The sequence below is a fragment of the Papio anubis genome, chromosome 11 (genome assembly GCF_008728515.1).
Source record: "Papio anubis isolate 15944 chromosome 11, Panubis1.0, whole genome shotgun sequence".
Lineage (NCBI taxonomy): Eukaryota > Metazoa > Chordata > Mammalia > Primates > Cercopithecidae > Papio > Papio anubis.
In genome coordinates, this window is record NC_044986.1 from 84,775,954 (window position 1) to 84,798,212 (window position 22,259).

General features: G+C 41.4%; 1 protein-coding gene across 2 annotated transcripts in view; it reads right to left on the reverse strand.

The window, feature by feature from the left end:
- The window catches only part of LOC116269467 (FERM and PDZ domain-containing protein 2-like), a 40,692-nt gene extending 18,740 nt beyond the window's left edge, over positions 1 to 21,952 (reverse strand). For both annotated transcript variants that reach the window (XR_004176997.1, XM_031652339.1), the window contains exons 1-3: positions 17,642 to 21,952; positions 12,446 to 12,631; positions 6,863 to 7,019 (exon numbers count right to left, since the gene is read on the reverse strand). Coding sequence is in view for 1 of the 2 variants with exons in the window: in XM_031652339.1 (XP_031508199.1) it covers positions 6,863 to 7,019; positions 12,446 to 12,631; positions 17,642 to 17,827 (529 nt within the window). In the remaining variant the exon portion in view is untranslated. The remainder of the gene's footprint in view (positions 1 to 6,862; positions 7,020 to 12,445; positions 12,632 to 17,641) is intronic.
- Positions 21,953 to 22,259: the final 307 nt, after the last annotated feature.

Consider the following 22,259-nt stretch of genomic DNA (forward strand, 5'->3'; position numbering starts at 1 on the left):
GGTAGGGCAGACTCACACTCAAACCTGCAGACTCCACAGTCCACGCTGGAAAATGGGGACGCTGAGGACACAAAGACAATGACAGCAGCAGGGGAGATTGATCTGAGACACGCCCAGCCTTCTCCAGGGCCCAAAGGGACAGTCACCTTAGACTTAATCATGATGGATATTAAAACACACGGGGGGATATTCTAGGCAGAGAGTGAAGGCAAGGTCTCAGCTCAGAGAGGTTTAGCGGGTTTGAAGCAAGACTGTTCAGAGACTGTGATTACAGGAAGGAGCCATCCCTTAGAGGCAGGGGACTCACAGAAGTCAGCAGAGGAGAGCGAGCTCAAGGGCCTGTGAGATGCTGGGGAGTGCCTGGAGCCTGAGGAGGAAGCTCAGTTAGCAGGAGAGGGGCCGCTTAGTGAGGTCAGGAAATGAGAACCTGGGTGCCAAGCACTCAGCATCAGGGACTCAGTCTACAGCTGTGGGCTGGCAGGGCTGCCGGTGAGTGCCAGTGTCATCGCTAGGCCTCAGCTTCATGGGGCTAACTGGGTGGACAAACAGTGGAGGGGGGATTTGTTGGAAGGTGGTAGAGCCAAAAGCAGACAGACTTTCAAGAATAGAAGGAAGTATTGCCATGAATGTCCCAAAGCCACTAGCGAGCCGAGGACAGTGGACCGTTTCTGTTCCCTGCTGTGGGTGACTCGTAGCATAATTGTGGCACTAGGGAAATAAGGCTGAATCCATCTGGATGTCAAGGGCAAAGTCCAAGTCAGTTACAGTGTCACAAGGGCACAGGATATACTCAGAGCCAAGGGCCACGAGGAAAAGACACCCAGGACAAGATTCTGGGCAGCCCACTGCAAATCTGCAGCCTTGCCGCCTTCTTGGGGAAGGGCCAAGACCATTCCTGCAGCCCCCAGGCCACCCATGAGAAGAGCTCAGCAAAGGCCCATGGACCCCACTCTGCAAGGCTGACAGATCCTGCCTATTTAGTCCTGAAATTATGCATTTGTAAAAGCTCAGTGATCTATCTTTTCTCCCTACAGAACCAAATATAACTATAAAGTAATATGTTTATTGAGACAATTTACAGAAGAGTGACTAAGAAGCACTTGGAAAGTGCTCAACTGCTCAAAAATCAAAGGACTGCAAAATAAAGCCACAGTGAGAAATCACTTCTAGCTATCAAATGAACAAAGATAAACACAATGATATCTATTCCAGCAAGGATGCAACAAAACAGGCAAGACAATACTGGGCTTGAGAATGGCACTCGCGAAAACAGCAATAGTCTTAAAAATGCCCATCGCTGGTGCCCAGCAATTACACTTCTGAGATCTAACTAAAAGAAACGATATAAAATACAGAAAAATATTTATTCAAATGATATTTATCATATTATTTATAATACTTAAAAACAAAAAGTGAACTAAATATCAAAAATGGGAAGGGTTCAGTAAATGATTGTAATTCCACGCAAATCGTCCATTTGTTCATCAAAAAACATGTATTAACTGCTTCCCATTTGACACACCACACCTCTGTTCTGTGCTGGAGCTGTTCTTGTGGAACTCCCAGTCCACTGCTGACTACAGGCAGACATATCCACAAATAAAAGAGGCAGAATAATACAGGTGAGAAGACAGAGGTCTGCACAGCAGAGGGAGTGGTCCATCCACCTAGGAAGAGCCACCTGGGGGCAGTCAATCAGGAAAGCCTTCAAGGAGGAGGTTACCGGACTTATCTTGGTGGTCTGAGCCAGGAAAGGGTTGGGAATGCGCTGTAGGCAGAGGGTATGCTGGACACAAAGGCCCTGGAAGCTGAGTCATCCTGGTGTGCTGAACAGCCTGCAAGCTGGCATGAAAAACAGCCAGAGGCCAGAGAGGAAGAGTCAGGGCAAAGAATACAGCAGGACTGGGGGCAGAGTGGGAAGTGTCTGGCATGCCATTCTAGAAGAAGTTTGAGCTTGTCCCTGCAGACAGCAGAAAGCCATTAACAAGTTTTCAGTATGGAAGAAAATGATCGGATTGGTCCTTTTGAAAGGTCACTCTGAAGGCTGAGAAGGACAATTATCCGGGACATGAGTACTAGCAGCAAGTCCATTATGTGACATGCCTCCATTTCAAGGATATGACATGTATTGGGTTCCCCCAGCTTTGACATTGCTCTCTCTCTGTTTTTGGTGACAAGTGGGGTGGGAAGAGAGGGTGCAGGCCCAGACACTCCCAGTTTCCTGCAGGGAGGCTGGGTGGACCCATTTGAACAAGACAGATATCATGGCAAAGAGAGGCGTGTGAGAGGAAGAGATCAATTACGGATGCCCTGAGCTTGAGGGATGTGTGGGACCATGAGCTGGAGGTGGCCAGTTCTCAGCTGCATGTAATCACTGAAAAGGGTGTCTGCAGAGAGAGTTTCTAAAATGAAGAAATATTTTAAAAGGCAAGGAAACTTTGTCTAAACTCATCCTTTCAATGCAAAGAAATGTTAGATTCCTAAAAACTCCTAAGACGGTAGAATGTGCAGTTTGAGAAAACAGCCTATTACAAGCCAAATAGGCCTGAAAGGACTAATTTTACAAGTGAGCTCATGAAATCTTTATAAATATTTTACAGTCACTGAAATCAGGCAATAAAAGCAATATCAATGGTGTTTCACACGCTGTTCTCAGCAACAGCAGGTAAGTCAGGTATAATTAATTTACATTTGTCACCTCCAGCTCCCTGGAAATATCCTGGAACCACCAGCCTGTGGTTTCAATGAAATGTTTATATGTTCATCTGGTTCTGCTGCAAATAATAAAATAAGCTACCATAATTTTCTGCGTTTGGTTCTGCATCTGAAAGTTCAGCAATTTTGTTTCCCAGTTGACCCCAACTCCTGGGCCAGCCCCAGGGCCCAATGACACAGCTCCCACATGAGTTGGCTGGCACTGAACAAAACCCCCATGAGCAGGAGCCACCATTACTACTCTCGCACTGAGCACAAAACACCAGACATTGAGCTGGAAATGTTACACGCACGCACCTTCCCGCTGGAGCACAACGCAAACCGACAGGATGGTCTGTATGCGCCAATGAGGGCACTCCAGCTCTGAAAGGGGAAGTGAGCTGCCCAAAGTCACACAGCTAGAAAGTGGCACTCCCCTCAGTCTACCGGACTCCACAGGCCACATTCCAAATCAGTGTTTCTGAAGCTTATATGTACATTCAAATCACTTGGGTTCTTTTTAAAAGGCAGATTCAGATTCTGAAGGTCTGGAGTGGGGCCTGCAATTCTGCATCCTTTGCAAGCTCCCAGATGACATGCATGCTGCAGCTCCAGAAACCATGCTCTGAACATGAAGGGTGTAAACCACTGTATTATATTGTTCCCTTTTGTAACCAAAGAAGAACTAATGCTTAGAGATTGACAGCAGCTGTGGTAAAGCCAGTGTGCAAAACCAAGTCTCTCTAGCACTGAATTCCATGCTCTGGCTGGTTATAAAAGGCCGTAGTACAGGCGCCGGGCCCCAACAGCCACAGGTTCAAACCTTGACTAGGCCCACCACTAAGCAGCCAGCACATTATTTAACTTTTCCAAGTCTCAGTTTGCTCCTCCCCATAATGCTGGTATACGCCTCCTGGGGCTGCTTGACCAGGGCAGTTTGAGAAAACAATAAATTATGAACATAAGGGAGGTAATTAGTGTAAGTACTTAGCATAACACCAGAAAAGTTAGTAATAACAATAGTAAATAGCTCCATAGCACTTCGTAAATGCTCAATAAATATTAATTTGTCTTATGTGATGTGTGCCCCATTTTAACCAATAGTCTCACTCTTAGTTATAACAATAATACATGTTCATTGTTGTAAGTTTAATAAATATCAAAAAAGTATCACAGAGAAAACAGTCATGCCTGCATACCTAACTCCCAAAGGTAATAACAAGTAACATTTTGGTGTAGTTCATTTCTGTATTCTTTCTTATCTTAAAATACATTAATATTAAACAAATTAGTGTGGTGTGTCTATCTATAACTGTGCTATTCAATACAGTAGGCACATGTGGTTGTTTAAATTTAAATATAAATGGATGAAAATTAAATAACATTGAAAATTTAATCCCTCAGTTCTTGTTGCCACCTTTGAAGTGTCCAATAGTGTGAACAAATGTGAACGTGAAAGAGCCAGTCCCTCAAGATGGATTCTGAGCAGCTAACTGGGCCCAAATATTGCCTTGGCTATTCAGGCTCTTTTTAGGTCCCATACGAATTTTAGAATATTTTTTTCTAATCCTGTGAAGAATGACATTGGTAGTTTGATAGGAATAGCACTGAATCTGTAAATTGCTTTGGGCAGTATGGCTATTTTTACAATATTGATTCTTCCAATCCATAAGCATAGAATGTTTTTCCATTTATTTGTGTCATCTCTTATTTCTTTCAGCAGTGTTTTGTAGCTCTCCTTGTAGAGATTGTTCAACTTTCCTGGTTAGCTGTATTCCTGGGTATTTCATTTTCTTTGTGGCTATTGTTTAAGTGGGATTGTGTTCTTGATTTCACTCTCAGCCTGAGATGTTGTTGGTATATAGAGATGCTACCGATTTTTGTACATTGGTTTTGTATCCAGCAACACGGATCGAGCTGAAAGCCAAATTCCTAAGGAAATTAATGCAGGAACAGAAAATCAAATACCACATGTTCTTCCTTATAAGCAGGAGCTAAGCATTGATCAGACATAGACATAAATATGGAAACAATAGACACTGTGGACTAATAGAGGGTGGAGGAAGGTGAGGTGGGTTAGAAAACTACCTATCAGCTTCTATGCTCACTACCAGGGTGACTGGATCCATACTCCAAACCTCTCAGCATCACATAATATTCCCATGTAACAAATCTGCACAAGTACCCTCTGCATCTAAAATAAAAGTTGAAATTTTTCTGAAAAAAATAAGTTCAGGCAAAAAAAATCCTACCATACTAGGTACCTTAAATTTTTAAGATATGGTCCTGGTAAAACAAGGGTATTTATATTTTTTGAATTTAGAAGCACAGTAAGCAAAAGATCTGCTAAGCAACCAAAAGTAGGAGAATGTGATGAGTTACATTTCTCACTGTAATTGCTAAGCAGCAGCAAATAGCTTCCTGATTGGTACAGGTGCTTCCAGGGCTATTTAATAGGACATTCCTTGTCATTCTTGTTGGTAGGTAATCTTCAACTGTGCTGCATTCAGGTCACCGTGCTGTTCACCTGATCTCTAGATTATGTGTACTGCAGAAACATTTTAGTGTTTTTCCTTGCAAGGATTCCAATCTAAACACAAATTACAAACTCTGCCTCTTCAGTAATCTGGTCCTGCTATGAATTTAATACCAAACTCTCAATTAAGGGTGATACAGTAGATGGCTACAGCCATTATGGCAAGGACCATGGTGTATCATTACACTACTTCCTCTTCCTGGGCACACAGGAACTCCTCCCTTTCCAACCCCTCTTGTAGTGGTCATGGGGACCGTGTGACTATGTTCTGTTAATGAAATGCAGATGAAAGGAATATGAGTCACTTTGGGGTCTGTCTCTTAAAACATCTTGTGCAATTTTACACCTCTCTCTTTCCTTTCTGGAGTAATTGTTCTAGATAATGGAGCTCTCCGTGGAAGCAGCCAAGACCCCAAGTCGCTGGAGGAGAGCTGCAAAATAGCCAGACTAAGAAGCACCTGAGAAGCAAACTTTTGCTATATTAAGCCATTGAAATTTCAATGCTTATTTGTTACCTTTTGTCCAAAATTGTATTATGTTTCATAAGTAAATAAAAACTAAAAGCTAAAAAATATAAATAAATAAATAAATAAATAATAAATAAATAAAACAGAGCCAAGCAGCCATTTGCTGATTAGAGGTCACACAGGTACTCTGAGTTCCCTGAATACCCCCCATTCTGTTTAACATTGGGACTTTCAGAGCTCACCTGAACCAACCAATCAGAGCTCACCTGCCTCCTCAAATCAGAGCTCAGCTACTTCAGCTAGTCAGAACTGCACCACATCAACCAATCTGAACTAAGCAAGTTTGAATCCTTCATTTGCATAAATGAACTTGATTGGGAACCTAGGTGGGAACTTTCTCTATAAAAGCCAAACCCTCTCTTTGTTCTCTAGAACACACCTTTGTTTTATACACAGGTTGTGCCTTCTGGGTTTGCAGACTGTAATGAGAATAAAGTCTTTTCCTTCGAATTCCTTTTCCAAAAACTTTTGTTAATGATAGGTCTGCATTGCTAGTGACTCCCACACTGAACAATGCAGATATTTCCATCATTGAAGAAAGTGTCATTGGACGGTGCTAGCTAGATACAGTCTTATAACTTCCTTTTCCTCACTTAGCACCATATCATGTAGTTTCATGTATCATCAGTGTCCAAAAACTGATTTTACTGTCTGACTTATATAGATGTTCTTGGTTTATTTATCTGGTCTTCTATGTTTGGATACTTAGATTACTTTCAAATGGTCACTGTCATAAATGACACCCTAGTAGACGTCCATGGGCAGCAACTTTTGGGTATGTCTATATTGATTATCTTAGGATAAATATCTAGCTACAAGTAAAATTATGGGGCCAACAGGACATGCACTTTTTAAGGCTTTTGATATATATTTCCAATTGCACTCTGAAAAGATCATATTAATTTACCCTCCCAGTGTTATTTATTTTAGTGCTTGCCAACATGAGAAAATAAAACTATATTTCATTTTTATTGTATTTCTGTCATTATTAGAGAGATTTACAACTCTGTTAGAGGTACCCAGATCAATTGTTTCTATTTATACAAATTATTTTATGAAATAACAAACTGTCACAGTGTATATGGGGAATATAGCTTCTACTTACCAAATAAAACATGGGAAGGCTGCCCAGAACCCATCTGTGCATTAAACCCATGCTGGGCTGAGCAGAGGTCCAGTAAGTATTTACTGGTCTTGGCTGAATCCGTGACAAACGTGTGCTTCTTCCCAGTGACACTGCTTGTGATGGTGAACTTTTTTTGCTGAAGGAAGCAAACACAGACTTTAATACACTGATCATCCACAACTCTCCACTGATGCACAACTGCAAGAAAATGCTCGGTCCCTCAGTTCCACATCCTGTAGCAGGCATTCACGGGTGCATGGCAGATGCTGTCTGACTATGGCCTGATATTCTTCTTGGCGTAAAGGAAATCTCTCTTTTTAGTTTTTTCTTCATTCATCAATCAAGTTGTTTATCAAACAATTACTATTTTCCAAGGAGCATGCTGGGTGAAGAGAACATGAAGTGGGTCAGGTACATCGACCTCAGCAAGGATGGAACCTAACCCTCAGTGTGCATTATGAAAAGCCACTAAGTACTCCCATTGCCTTTATTGTACAAACTCCAAGAAGTTGTAGACAAAATCTCAACTAGTCGGGTTATGAAAAAGATAAAAACACCTGTGTGTTATAATATTTCTGCCTATAACGTGGCAGATTCTGTTCTAAATGCTTTATGAGTATGAATTTATTTTGTCTTCACAACTACAGAATAAGAGAGATTCTATCACTTTTTTTATTCTGCAGATGAAAAATAAAAAAGCAAGAGTCCTCAAAATGCCACAGGAATTGAGGTCACACCACAAAGAAATGCTTCCCCACATTATACCTTCAAGGCCCACAAACAAAGTGATAGTATTTGTCCAGCTCACTGGGCTAAACCGGGGAAGATGACCTATATGAGCCTACCTGTATAGAGCCTTATGAGAAAGATATAAATTTTTGCAATATATTATTCTGATAAGAACAATAAAATATAAATATAAGTGGTATTAAATATTAATTCGTATAAAACTTCCAAATAAAATCTTCATTCTGGGTATTCTATCTATTTCAATAAGAACTTTCAGCTTGCTCCTATAAAGATAACTTTATAGAAACAGGGCTTATGCTTGAAAGGGCTCCCAGAAACCCCTGATCCTCTTTAAAGCTAATCTCTTTTAATTCCTGATGGTCACCATTTCCAAGAAATTCCATTCACGCATGTCAGATATCAACAAAAGGCAGATAAATATTCATTGCTTTTTCTCTGAGAAACTCCTTTTCACCATTAACTTAATTTTAGATAAATTGCTCATTCTCTATATACTCTACTTTTACTGATAAGTATAGTGCTAAGCCTCCTTGTGCTAATAGGAATGGATTCTGAATCCAATTGAACTGTACTATAACTAGTATTTCTTTAAATAAGGTGTTGTCTCAAGCATTCATAAATGCTGCTCTACTACTCGTAATAATTCTTTAGTACTCAACAGATCATTTTATCCACACTTTTTCAAAGTTGAATATTTGCTTGAAATCCAAACACTTTATCAGTACACACTGATAGTCTTTCATGCAATCCTGATAGTTTTATATTAAATTTATCCAGATATTAAGCACTTTTTATATGAACAAGTCACTCTTCTTTTGAGACAGGGTCTCGCTCTGTCACCCAGTCTGGAGTGCAGCAACACAATCATAACTCACTGATACCTTAAAGTGCTGGGTTCAAGCAATCCTCCCACCTCAGCCTCCCAAGTAGCTGGGATCACAGGCAGGCACCACCACATCCAGCTAATTTTTGTATTTTTTAAGTAGAGACAGGGGTATCACTATGTTGCCCAGGCTAGTCTCGAACTCCTAGGCTTAAGTGATCCTCCTCAGCCTCTCAAAGTGCTGGAATTACAGGGATGAGCCACTGTGCCTTGCAAGAATAAATCACTTTTTAAAATGTAATAACTATTTTTTAACAAATCTGAGAAGGGAGGATCATTCACACACACACATACAAACAAACACACACACCAAAGTTTATTTCAGCTTATAAACTCTCAGCAAAACTCTCCTTTCAGATGCCAGTGCTCCAAGGTATCAAACACCAGAGTGGAATGTTGATCCTATTTCTTGACATAAAGGTGAAAACAGTTTTGACTGTAGTGGTTTGGATTTTATTTCTATTTATCACCATTTTGATAACATCATATAATGGAAAATTCTTATCCGCAAACTTTCGCATAGGCAAGCTGCTGCTCTAATGATGTATACGATGATGTATAACTCCAATCTCTGAGTTTTCAGCACCAGCATGAAATCCCTTCTTTACACTTCTGTGGTTGCAGTATAAACATATTAGGTTGGTGCAAAAGTAATCGCGGTTTTCGCAGTTAAAAGTAATGGCGAAAACCGCAATTACTCTTGCACACACCTAATTCATAGCAGGTGCTCTGTAACATGCTAGTTTCAAAGCATCAGTTTACCATTTTGAATGTTTTTCATCCCTAGGAGTTTTGTTGTTGTTTTTTTTTTTTTTTCTGTTGCTATTTGTTCACCTGCTTCATTATTTGTTTTGATACATCTTTGTATCAAATACAAATAATAGTTTTCTAGGCAGGGGAGATTTGCCATCAAGCTAATGAAACTGAAGCTCCAGGACCCTCACCTCCTGGGAGGAGCCCTGGCAATGCATTCACATGGTCTTATAATGCGCAGAAAGTAAGATGTTCTCACCCCAGTTGGTTAAGACCACTGACTCTTTCTACTCAGACACACCCTCCTTGCCACTTACCTTCGCACCAGGTGGTATTGGGTGATACGAACCAGATCTCTCTAAGAAGTTGAGATGGGGATACACTTTGTTTAGATTTAGTTGGATTTATTTAGGTGATTTGAAGGCTCTTCTAGAATTGCTTTATTGCTACCCATCCCAGAATACTCCTTCCATTTGTCTAACTCACCTAAAATCTCAGCAGAAAGTTGCAGGGCCAGCAGCCAGATGAAATTGACCATGCTCTATAATACCCAGCCCCCAACGGAAGCATGAGCTGTACAGAGCCAGTAGCTGATCTACAAGAAGTTTTTGCACTCATCAGAAATGAAAAACTATAATTTAGTTCTCAAAAATACTCATCCAATTGAAATGCTTCCCTATCACAGATATACTCTATAATTGTGTATACTGCATTATCAATACATCATATGAATTATTTTATGGGAATCCCATGAAATAGAATTTGTTAGGTTTCACGCATTTGCAGCAAAGAACTCTGTTGCAGCACTAGAAACAGCAAAAATGTTTCGTGCAAAGCTGCGTGTTTCATGCATCCTATTAATCATTTCAATAATAAAAACATTTCAATCCACCACGCTAGAAGAAAAGCTAAACTACATTTCTATCCTCTCTAGAGAAAATTATATAACAAAAGTTTCATCATACGGAAAAATAATCACAGTATGCCATTAAAAATTTGAAAGGAAAAAAGTATTATAGACATTGTCAGGAAGTTAATAAAAATATTACTTGCTGGCTTTTGTGATATCTGCAGGATTTGTTCAGCTTTTAAAAATTCATAAAGTTTTTGTGATTTCTTTTCTCATTCTAAATAAACATTTCTTTCATGCCATCTATTGTAACTTTGTATTCTTTTTCATAAAGAGGGCCCTACATAGCATGTATCTGCTTCTGTTTCTATGCATTTCTCTTCAGAGATTTAACTAGTGTTGATAACCAAGAACAGTTACTAACATGCATAGGTTTATTGTTCTAGAAGGAACAAGTTTTTGATTGAACAATCAAACCACATATGGATGCCAACACATCTACGAATCATATTCTTTGGAAATGTCATCTTTCTCTATTTCCTTTGCTGCTTTGGTGCAGGCTGGCAAGATGAATGATCTGTAATTGTTTGAAGAATTTTGGCCTCAGGTATTAAAAAGCAAAACTAAGACCAGTTTCCTGAGTTAATTTTCATATTATTCACTGAATTCCCTATTTTGTTCTTACAGAAGCATAAAGAGTTCAAGTCATTTTCTGCATAAGATGCTTGGTTTGCAGCAAGCTGCCGATGACATTACTTCATCTGATGACTGTTCTGTAAAAATAAGTTATTCATGCCAAGGAAGAGGATGATCATCAGAGAATGGAAACCCTAATTAAGTATTTTTTGAGCTAGTAAGTTTGTCTTCAGAGCCTGATGACTTCCCAGTTTTAATCAAGAAATTAATCAACTAATTTAATCAGGAAATCCCCTGGTAGGGGGGGAAATAAATACCTATAAAAGTTAAACCAATGTATACATAAAGTATTTACTTAAGGGGACTGTTGAGCTTTACAGCTTCAAAAAATTCCATTTTTAAAAATTACTTTTTAGGTTATCTACATTTTTATGAATATTTTGAAGCATAGTGCATTGAAAAATCTGAACAATTAAACATGCAATAAAAAATAAGTAATGTAGTAGTATTAAATTCATTAAACAAAGTTCTTCATATAATCTTTCAGTTTAGTTAAAGTAATTTGAGTAACTAAAATTCTGAAAAATTCACAAATATAAATTCATTTGAGTTTGGTCAAAATAATTTGGGAAAAAAGTCAGTTTCCTGATAATATATGGACCACTTGAATAAACTCAATTAAATTGTGCTCAATTATTATTTATTTTTAGATGTAAGCTTCTTTCCTGAAAACAAACAATAATTTATTATGAAATTGTATCTTGACAATGTGTTAACTTCAAAGCCAAGATGGAAGAAATAAAAGAAACATCCTGAAAATGAATGAAAGCAATTATGTTCTACTCAGGAAACTCTAACATCAAATAATAATACAAATAGTGATCTAGTCAGAAAATATTTTTAACCATAGATAAAACTAAATAGGAAACAGATATTTTCTCATGGGCCACAAGATAAAGAACTTCATATTTTATAATAAATCATCACTGAAGTGACACAGGTGCTGACTGGAACAACCACAGGACAGGCAGAGGCTGTCAGCCACCAGGGTACAGTGCCAGAGCGACTCACTTCAGGAGGTAGAAATATGCATGCAAATAGTGTTCAAGTAGATTCCAAATGTTGTATACTTAACGGGGATTTTCTATCCAAAAATAGACTTTGAAACTTTTAAGATCTATCAAAATTTTGCAATCCTCAGTGTCCCGTAGCACACCTGTAGTCCTCAGAGACAGACCAGAGGCCTTGGCACATTGTGTGCAAAGGGAAAATTAAAACACAGGAAGAAGTTTCCAAACCTCTCAGGCTCCACTCAACCTAAACTACACTCTCAACATCCATTTCCCATCTCCAGCTTTGCTCTCAACATTAATGGAGTCTCCAAATTAAGAAAACTTTACCCAGAAGGGAAGTGTAGCCCTTTAGATCAATGGTTGTTCTTGGGGATATGTGGGGGTCCAGGCAAGGAATAGTAGGGAAGAAATGGCCTCCTGAGGACCTCCCAAAATCCCTTGGCAGACTTCTTCCAAATATCCTTCAATGCATCAGAATGCAGGTTAACAAACAGACAGGTTGTGAGAATGTTTGGTCAGGAGAAAGCCACGTGACCCACGACCCATTGCTCCTCTAAATGGCCAACAAATTAGAGGAAAATGAAGTGCAGGTTATTTATCAACTCAGCTGCACTCACGTAAGTAGAAATCTTTCCGGTTTCTCTCCACTGAAACCATAAAGTTGCAATTCTGCTGTTGTTTTTCACTTCATATACTACGACACCTTTGGCACAGATCCCCAGGGCCATCTGCTCTTCTGGCCTCCTCTTCTCTGAGAATACTTGGTGAACCAGCACACCGTATTCTGGGAGCTGTTGAGTGACCTGGAGCAGAAAAAGGCTGATGTAGAAGAGACAGGCACATGGTTTAAAATAATGGGCCTCACGTCATTCACTCCATGCAAAACATACTGATAGGCGTTCTGAAAAGAAAGAGTAGGATTGTCACAGAAGTTTAGGAAACACTGGATCGAGCAGATTTATTTGCTACATACAGATTTCTCTGCACCTCTGATATGATGGAATTTTCCTTTTTTTTTTTTTTTTTTGTAACCCAAGGAATACTTTTCTTATGGAATACCTAAAACAGTACTTAGAACACAGTTATTATGAAAATAACACAGTAGAATAATAATATTCTGAATAAGTTTTTTAGAATTCATACTCTTCTGGGACATCTCATGGTAAGAGATTTCTTTTCCTGGTTGTGTCAGAGTCTATAGTGTTTTCTGTTCCAACCCCCTTATATGACAGATAGAAAAACTGAGGCTGAAGCATAGAAAGCAACCTTCCAGATCACCAGTATTAGTTGTGAACTGCAGAGAAAATGACAATTCACTTTGGCACTCCTCACCATGCAGCAATGCCTTCGTGGGGGTCCCCATAGCCCAAGGTCTTGCCTCTGTTTACCAGGTTAGGGGAATAAATTTTGCCAGGGGCCATGGGCCAACTGGAGCTGGGGACTGCATTAGGCCACCAACTTCTTAAGAGACCAGAGTATAAAATGAACACAAATGTTTCTACACCTGAATGGCAGTCACTTTCCGACCCTGGGCTTTCCCAACTTCATCTTCACCAGGAATACGCCAGTCCCCATCAGAAAGTTGATGTGTCTCTGGGACCCACAGCCAGGACCTCTTGCTCCATGCATTTGAAGCCCTCTCAGAAGGGTTGTATTGCTAAGATCTGGTATCCCGTTCCTACCCCTAACCAGAGAGCAACATGTCCTATCCAATCTCTCTCACCCCCAGGCAAGGTCACAAAAACAGGGACAAATTATAGCTTTTGAGGGCTCCTTTCTCAGGCTCCTTGCCCATTCACCGTTGATGAAGTCCATGCAGACAGCTTATGCTGCCTGCAGACTCCACAGCTCTTCACACAAGGTTCAAATTACATTTCTGAACCCTAAGCCTCCTTCGTTTAACTTTGGAGAGACCCTGTCATCATCATCATCATCATTATCATCGTCATCATAATCAATCAGTATCCTCATCATCATACAAATCAATATTTATTGAGCGCTGGTGCTGAAATATCCAATGGCCAGACTGGGCACGTGATTAAACAAAGCAGGACCACCCCAAGATAACTAGGTAGATGTTTTTAAAGAATTCGGTGTGATATTTCTTTTAAAAAGTAAGCACTAATAAGTAGTCCTCATTAGGATAAAGACGCCTTTGCTAGACTTACAATTCTTCAATTGTTTAGTATTAGTTTATATTCTAATTTATTGTTTATACAAAGAGAGATATGATACTTTTCAGTTCTTTGGGCCTCAAGATTCCTACTGGTAAAGCACTATGCTAAGCCTCTCCCAGCATAATTTCATTATTATTTAATCTTCAGAACAATCACAGAGAAGGTGAAGCTATCCCTTTTCTAAGTAATCTGTCCAAGTTCCTGCTTTGGAGCCAGGAATAGAAATATGGAAAGATGAGCCTGTTTGCTCCTGAGTCTTCACTCTTAACAACTGAAATACAGGGAATCCAAAAGGCCTGGAAACATAGATGAATATACTTAATGTTGTCAATGGCATCTTCATCTGCAAAACAATAAAATAATGAAGTCTACCTCCATTCCCTGTCTGCTAGGGAGTTTCCTAGGATGCTTCTCCTGGCCCCGTTTGGATTGCTATTGCTGGGTGTCCTTTCAAAGGGTCATTTCCTCTCCATGTGCTTTGGGCCATCTTACTACAAGGCCTGTCCTCCTTACAACAGGCAGCAAAGTTGAGACGGGACCAAGCACTCCTGGCTGCCAGCCACACAGCACCCTTGCTGTATTGAACGTTCTTCAAAACAAATGGATTGTTATTTCTGGATATTCATCAAGGGGTTCAGAATTCATCTTCTCTGACCTTATAATTCCACCTGTGGGTATCTACCCTAAGAAAATATGCTGAATAATCAGGACAACCCCTTCTCATAATGCTGTTCAGTACAGATTTGTGGGGTGATTTGGGGAAACCAGCTCCTGGCAGTAAACGGTTTCCTAAAAACAGTACTGCCTTAAAATTGATTATCAGGCAGGCTTTGCAAAGGATATTTATAAAGCATTTGTAATTATCAGGAGAGTGCATTTGTTGTAGTGCTAAGTGGGAGAAACTATAGGATACAACCAGTATGATTTCAATAGCAAGAAAAAAATATTTTAATAACCTATCACAACCCACAGCTATGTAGGAAAATGGCTCCATGGTTGAGGAAGTTAGGAAAACACCGAATTCACCTTAAACAGGTTATTCTGAGATTAATAAGCTAGCATAGTTGTGAATCTACAGACAGACTATGGTATTCAGTGCTCCCCAAAATGGACTTTTGCCCAGTCTGTTGCTAGTATGAGATGCTGAACTGTCAGAGTTAGTCATTAGTGAACTGGGGGCCGAGAGGCAGCCTCCCAATAATGGTTTTCTCCTTTTCCTAATGAAAAACAAGAGCCATGAGGAGCTATAATTAAATGATCCAGTGATTGCTTGTAGAGTAGTAACTGAGCTCTGTGATGGGCTCTGAGGATCCAGGACCCTCCAGACATTTATAGCCCAGTAGAAGGGATGGAAAGTGTCCAGAAATGACTGCAGTGCAAGGTGTCTTAGCAATATGTATCAACAATGTTCAAAATGTTTATTACCTTCCACCCAGTAATTCCACTCATGAGATTCTATCCCTAAGGAATGAAGCAGAAATACAGCTAAGATTTATATGTAAAAGATGCTAATCTCAGTATCGTTTTAAATAGTCCCATATTGGAAACTATTTATATGTTAAACAATAGAGCATTGAGAGAAAAAAGTAGGGTACAACATACGTTAATTCAAAAGAAGTTTTCAAATGTTTAGATTTATGGGATTATATGCATACATAAAAGTGCATATATAATATAAAGCTAATTTTAAATATATATGCATATACACATATATAGGAATGCACAGAACAAACAGAGAAGGATGAATATACCAAAATATAACTGTGCTATCTCCAGGCAGCAGAATTATTAGGAGATGTTTACTTTTATAATCAGGGAGGGGGAGAAAACTTTTAACAAACCCTCACCCTAATGAGAGGCTCCCAGTGTGCTCTGGGGGTGATGACAGAGCCCTGTCTAGTTTCTCTCTCTGTACCACAGGCAGGTAACACCAGTGTTAACAACCCCAACCAGTCCACCAAGGGGAACTGCAAAAGCAAGAGTGCTCCTTGAAACCCATAAAGATTACATGTAAACGAAATAAAATCTATTCAGTGCTTTCTGTGAATGGGGGAAAAATTAGTTTCCTGTATTTTTGCTTCTGAGCCTGGTAGTTTCTTTTACAATCATTTTCCATCATTCAACCAGGAAGTGAGGGACCCTGACAGTGAACTCAGCACTCAAAGCCAGGGTCTGGGCAGAGGCCAGAAGGTAACGTCCATCCTGCAGGCATCTGTTGCAGGGTTGGGTCCTTGGCCTCTAGACTGGATTCTGCAGGTCTGTGGCTCTGTGACCACTCATCATCAGGTGGCTTTGAAGTCTCCACTGGTCCTTCATCAGGGGAATGCTTCGTCCCCTTGACAGGGAACACATGTGCAGCCCAGACTATGGAGTGTCCTGATCATGCTTTGCCAGTGCTTCTCAAACGAAACGCTTGCAGGTTACACTATGTTAGATACAGGGATAGTTCTGCAAAATGACCAGCTGAAAAGCAAAGGCCTGACCTCATGTTGGCTGTTCTGTTTTCAAGTATCCACCTCAATTAAGGGCTAGAAAACACAGACGGAATATTTCTACCTGACTTCTGTACAGAGAAATATACAGATCTCCTAGCTTCCTTTTAAAACTGCTCCCCCAATCAAATGGCCCAGCCTGTATCCTGTCCTGCGGAAGCTGCGAGTGTCCTCTCACTTGCCCCCCAGCTGTATCTGCATAGGCACAGTAGCCACTCCCTCCCTGGTCCCCACATCTTGACATAGAGTAGCTGGTATTGTTCTTGTTCCATTGAGCGTTTATTGAGTTGTGTGCCTGTGGGTAGACCACAATCCTCCCCACAAGACATGGGGCTTCCTGGGAACAAAGAGCATGTGCTTTTTGTCTCCATTTTCCAGTGCCTGGCCCACAGCAAGGGGAGGTTGTGGAGTAGCAAAGACTATTCATCATTGTGTGTGCCCACACAGGGGTACTGCAGTGCCACTGTTTCTGCCCCGCGGGTGAAGAGACAGCGGGCTCAAGCTGTACCCCTGTGCACAGGCCGCAGCAGCTGTGCTGTGTTGAGGACTGCTGCCTGGAGGGCTGCAAACTTGGGGTTTTGCAATGGCTTTTCTCTGGCTCAAGCTCTGATCTCGTTCTTCTGCTGTCCCATGTGTCAACTCTAAGAAACGTGGTCTCCCTGCTTGGAGGAAAGTGTCTGGAATGCTGATCTAAGATTTGGCCGGGCACAGTGGCTCACGCCTGTAGTCCCAGCACTCTGGGAGGCCAAGGCAGGCGGATTACCTGAGATCAGGAGTTTGAGACCAGCCTGGCCAACATGGGGAAACCCTGTCTCTACTAAAACACAAAAATTAGTGGGGCATGGTGGCAGGCACCTGTAATCCCAGAGCGAGACTCCGTCTCAAAAAAATAAATAAATAAATAAGGAAAAGCCCTACCACACTCACCCCAGCTCACTAAATCCTACCCTCTTTGGGGTCATTTCCAATGTCAGCTGCTTCCAGAAGCCTCTCCTTGCCCCTCCCTCCCTCTTAGAGCTCCACGCTTGCTCGTGCCTCCTTGTGGGTCTGCACACACCTGGGCCCCTTGAGAAGGCTCCAGAGGGGACTGCTGACTGCATTCCCTTGAAGACCAACACCTCTCTCCAGGTCAGGAAGGCCTTACCCTCAAGAACTCCAGCTCAGCATCCTCTCCCCAGAGTGCAGAGCTGAGCCGGTGCATCTCTGAGATTTCGACTTGGACCCGTAGAGCGGTCATCCTCTCGATCAGACTTGCTGGGATGTAATCTTCAACGTGAAAGTATGGCTTACTCTCCACCTGCTGGAAGTAAGATGCAGAGGGGGAGGGCATGATCAAGACACTGTCCGGGGGACTCTGAGCAGAATGAAAACATTATCTGTAGTCACAATTCCAGGAGAGCTCCAGAGAAAGACAATTCCTCGAGGTGCCCACCTGGGATATTATTTTCCACTATATTCGAAACAGGGCCAAACCCTAGGACATGAACAGAAAAGAGAGAGTAAAGGAGCTGTTTTTGAACCCCTTTTTATGCCAAGTAGTTCACAGAACACATAAGTCTCTTCTGATTCTCACAGGAATACTCTGAAGATGGCATTGTCATTGCCATTGCCAACATGAGCAAGAGAGAGGTCACTCAACAGGGCAAAGCTCACACCACTTGAAAGTGACAGAAACAAGATTTGTTCACCCCAAACCGTCACACTTTCCATGATGTGTGTTTTACCAAAAGGCACAGCCAAACCTTGGCCCCAAAACTCCATGTTTTTTTTTAATTCATTTAGCATTTCTGTCTACATGCACTCCCAGAACATTGTCTCTTCACACCAGAAAGGTCTTAGCTTTGGCATCATTGCTGCACAAGAAGGTGTTCAAGGAGTAGCCCCCTGAAAAAGGGGAGACTGGATACCCCCAGCCCACCTTCGTCAAGTCTGTTCTTTGGGAGACTGAGGCTGCATCCCTGCTAGGAGAGGATGGCAGGTCGAATCACTCACTGCTTGATGGTGGGTTCCCTGAACACAGACTCTGGGGCAGGCAGAAGTCTGCAGAAGTCCATGCAGGAGTGATATTGAGGTCCAATATACAGAATGAGGAATGCAGGACCAGCCAGAGGGAGAACCTGACCTTACCTTTGTATTCCCAATTCAACATGTCCTGGTCTCAGGATGCCCTTGCCAGCCTAACCCTGGGCAAGCCATTTCCCTCCAGTTGAGAGCAGTTACTCATGAGGAAGGCAGCTAGGATCTGGGAGAATCTGGCCTCGTTGGGGTTGGGGGTGAACGAGTTGGCCTGAGGGGGGATCTGAAGGGAAAAGCACAGTGTCCGCCACCTCCCACTCTCCTGATGTAGCATGTCCCCATGTGGCCATGGACCAAGAATCCTCAGGCTGATGCTGGCTCGTGCTGGTTTTGAGCTCAGCTCCACCACAAATGGAGAGACATTGTTCAGCAGGCTAGTGCGTAAAAAAAGCATTTAGAATACTATTAGAGTAGCCAAATTCCAGAACACTGGCAACACCGTGCTGGTGAGGATGTGGAACAACAGGAACTCTCAATCATTGTTGGTGGGATTGCAAAATGGCACAGCCATTTTAGAAGACAGTTTGGTGGTTTTTCATAGAACTAAACATATGCTTACCATACAAACGAGCAATTGTGCTCCTTGGTAATTATCAAAAGGAGTTGAAAACTTATGTCCACACAAAACCTGCACACAGATGTTTATAGCAGCCTTACTCATAATTGCCAAAACTTAGAAGCAAATGATGTCCCTCAGTGGGTGAATGGATAAATAAACTGTTACATCTAGACAATGCAATATTGTTCAGTGCTAAAAACAAATGAGTTGTCAAGCCATGAAAAGACATGGAAGAGTCTAAAATGCATATTACTAGGTGAAAGAAGTAGGTGTGTAAAGGCTACATACTGTATGATCCTAGATATATGATATTCTGGAAAAAGCAAAACTATGGAAGTGTAAAAAGATCAGGGGTTTGGAGGCAGGGAGAAATAAATAAGTGGAGCATAGAGGATTTTTAGGGCCACGAAACTACTCTGTAAGATACTTGAAAACTGGTTATACAAATTGAGTAATTCTTGTCATATCCAACTAAATCAGAGTCCAGGAACCAGGAAGAAAATGAACTCGCGGCACATAGCACCTGCTCCAAGAATTAAATTTTTCCATCAGCCCAACTACTGAAAGGACTTGCTGTAACCCTAAGACCAATTTTACCTAGTAGCTGCTGAAAAGACCTGCTGGGACTCTAAGACTTGTTTCACCTCTCACTGTCACTCACCAATCAGTTTTCAGTTCCCAAAAGCTTCTAAAGTGCTGATGAGTCTTCTTTCAAAACTACAACATTTTTATTCCTAATAAAAATCCCAACCTTCTCTTCGTTCTTGAGACACACCAAAGACCACCCAGTATGTGAGTATACCCCAAACTGCAATTCTTGCTTCCCAAATAAATTGTTTTAAATTTAGAGATTCTTCTCCATATTTTATTTGACTTCAACAATAGCGTAAAGGTGGATACATGTCTTTATACATTTGTCAAAACTCATAGAATGTACAACATCAAGAGTGAACCTCAGTGTAAATTATGAGCTCTCAGTGGTAATGGTGTGTCAATGTAGGTTCATTGATTGTAACAAATGTACCTTCTGGTGCAGGATTTTTATGTTGTCTGTAGAAGGCCGTGCATGTCGAGGGGCAGGGATATATGAAAACTCCCTGTATTTTCAAATCAAATTTACTGTGAATCTAAAACTGTTCCAAACATTAAAGTCTATTAAAACATTTATTTTAAAAAAGCATTTAGGATCTTTGACCCAGGATCCTTTTGGTAGGAATATATCCAAGAGAAAAGTCCATAAGGGACTGAAAAAACTCTGGGGTCAAGTACACTTGTTTTTATGGCATTTATAAAACAGAAAAATCAGATGCAATTTAAATGATAATAATAGTAGTTATCACTCACATGGTGCTACTGGGTGAATATCCCACAACACAAGAATGAAGAAGTGAAGGAAGACTGGGAAGGCACAGCAGGCTGCCACTCCAGAGGATCACTAGGAAGGCCACTGGAGGACATGTACCATTGAGTGAGAAAGAAGAATGCAAATCGAATGTGGTGAAGTTCACAACTGTGTAAAAACCCCCGCATGTGATCAAGGCAGGGAGAGAATGCACCCAGAGGAAAGTTATTCTGCTGTGATGATGTGATTAAGGAGATTTATTTTTATACTAAATTGTCTTTGTCTCCCTTTTTAAAATGCAAATGTAATCATGTTGCTTCCCTGCTTAAAATTCTTCGGGGGCTCCCAATCTTTCACAACAGTGGTTTCCAAGTTATTTTTGTCAGCACCAGAACCATTTATCAAAGAAAATATAAGCCCCTTAGGAGGCCACACTGTCTTCCCAGATACAACAAGTGGCCACCACCCAGCTTCACAGCCACCGAGGCTCAGGCAGCGGACAGGCCAGACTTCTCCTCTTGTCCATTCAATGACACAGAGAGGGACTCTCCTTTCTGAGGCCTCACTCAATGCCCTTTGAAGTGTCCATTGCAGCACCTGGCATATAGCAAAGCAATGTGAAGTGAGCCCTGGTCGCACTCTTTCTAGCTTACCTAACCTCACAGAGTCACAACTTTCTCAATGGCAAATGTAAATAGCACCAGCTTTTCAGGGTTGATGTAAGAATTCAATGGTGCCAAGCCCAGAGCAGGCCTTCCATAAATCAAGACTGAGTAAGTGGTTGTATAAATGAATGGGTTTGCGTAAACTTGTTGATCTTCACAAACATGAGACAGGAAAAAGGTCTGCCTTCAGGGGCCACATGGGGGCAGCAGAGAGCACCTCAGAAATGTCCTCAGGGCAGTAGACAGGTTAAGGCTTGGCAGGATTTGGGGATGGGGAAGCAGAAGGAGGAGAATGAGATGACACTGAGCCAGAAGCAGGGTAAGATCAGTCAGAAACTGGATGGGCACAGGAAAGCACCATAATGGAGTGTTGGTGCTGGTCCATTTTATGTGTCAACTTGACTGGGCCATGGGGTGCCCAGATATTTGGTCAAATATTCTGGGTGTGCCTGTGAGGGTGTTTTTGGACTTGACTGACACTTAAATCCATAGACTGAATAAAGCAGATGGCCCTCCCTAATGTGAGTGGACCTCATCCAATCTGTTGAAGGACTGAATTAAACAAAAAGACTGACCCTCCTGTGGAGAAGCAGCTCCTCTCTGCCTGACTCTCTTCATGCCAGGATGCAGTTCTTCTCTTGCCTTTGGGCTCAGGCTTGGACTGGAACTGCACCATTGGCCCTCCCAGGTTTCCGGCTTGCTAACTGCACAACTTGAGGCTTCTCAGCCTACATAACCACATGAGCCAGTGCCTTCTAATACATCTCTAGATAGATAGACAGAAAGACATATAGATGATAGATAGATAATAGATACATAGATAGATATATAGGCAGAAGATGGATACAGAGATGATAGATAGATAGATAGATAGATAGATAGATAGATAGATAGATAGATACATAGATACATAGATACATAGATAGATACATAGATAGATAGATAGGTAACTACCCATTAGTTCTGTTTCTCTAGAGAACCTAGACTATTATAGGCTCATAGAGACAGGTCTGAGCCCCTGGAGCCCTGGGGCAAGAGACTCTGCTGTACTGACTCCAGGTCTGAGTAAGAGACTATTACTCAAACTCCCACCTGCCTCCAGTGGATCTGACCTGTGGTC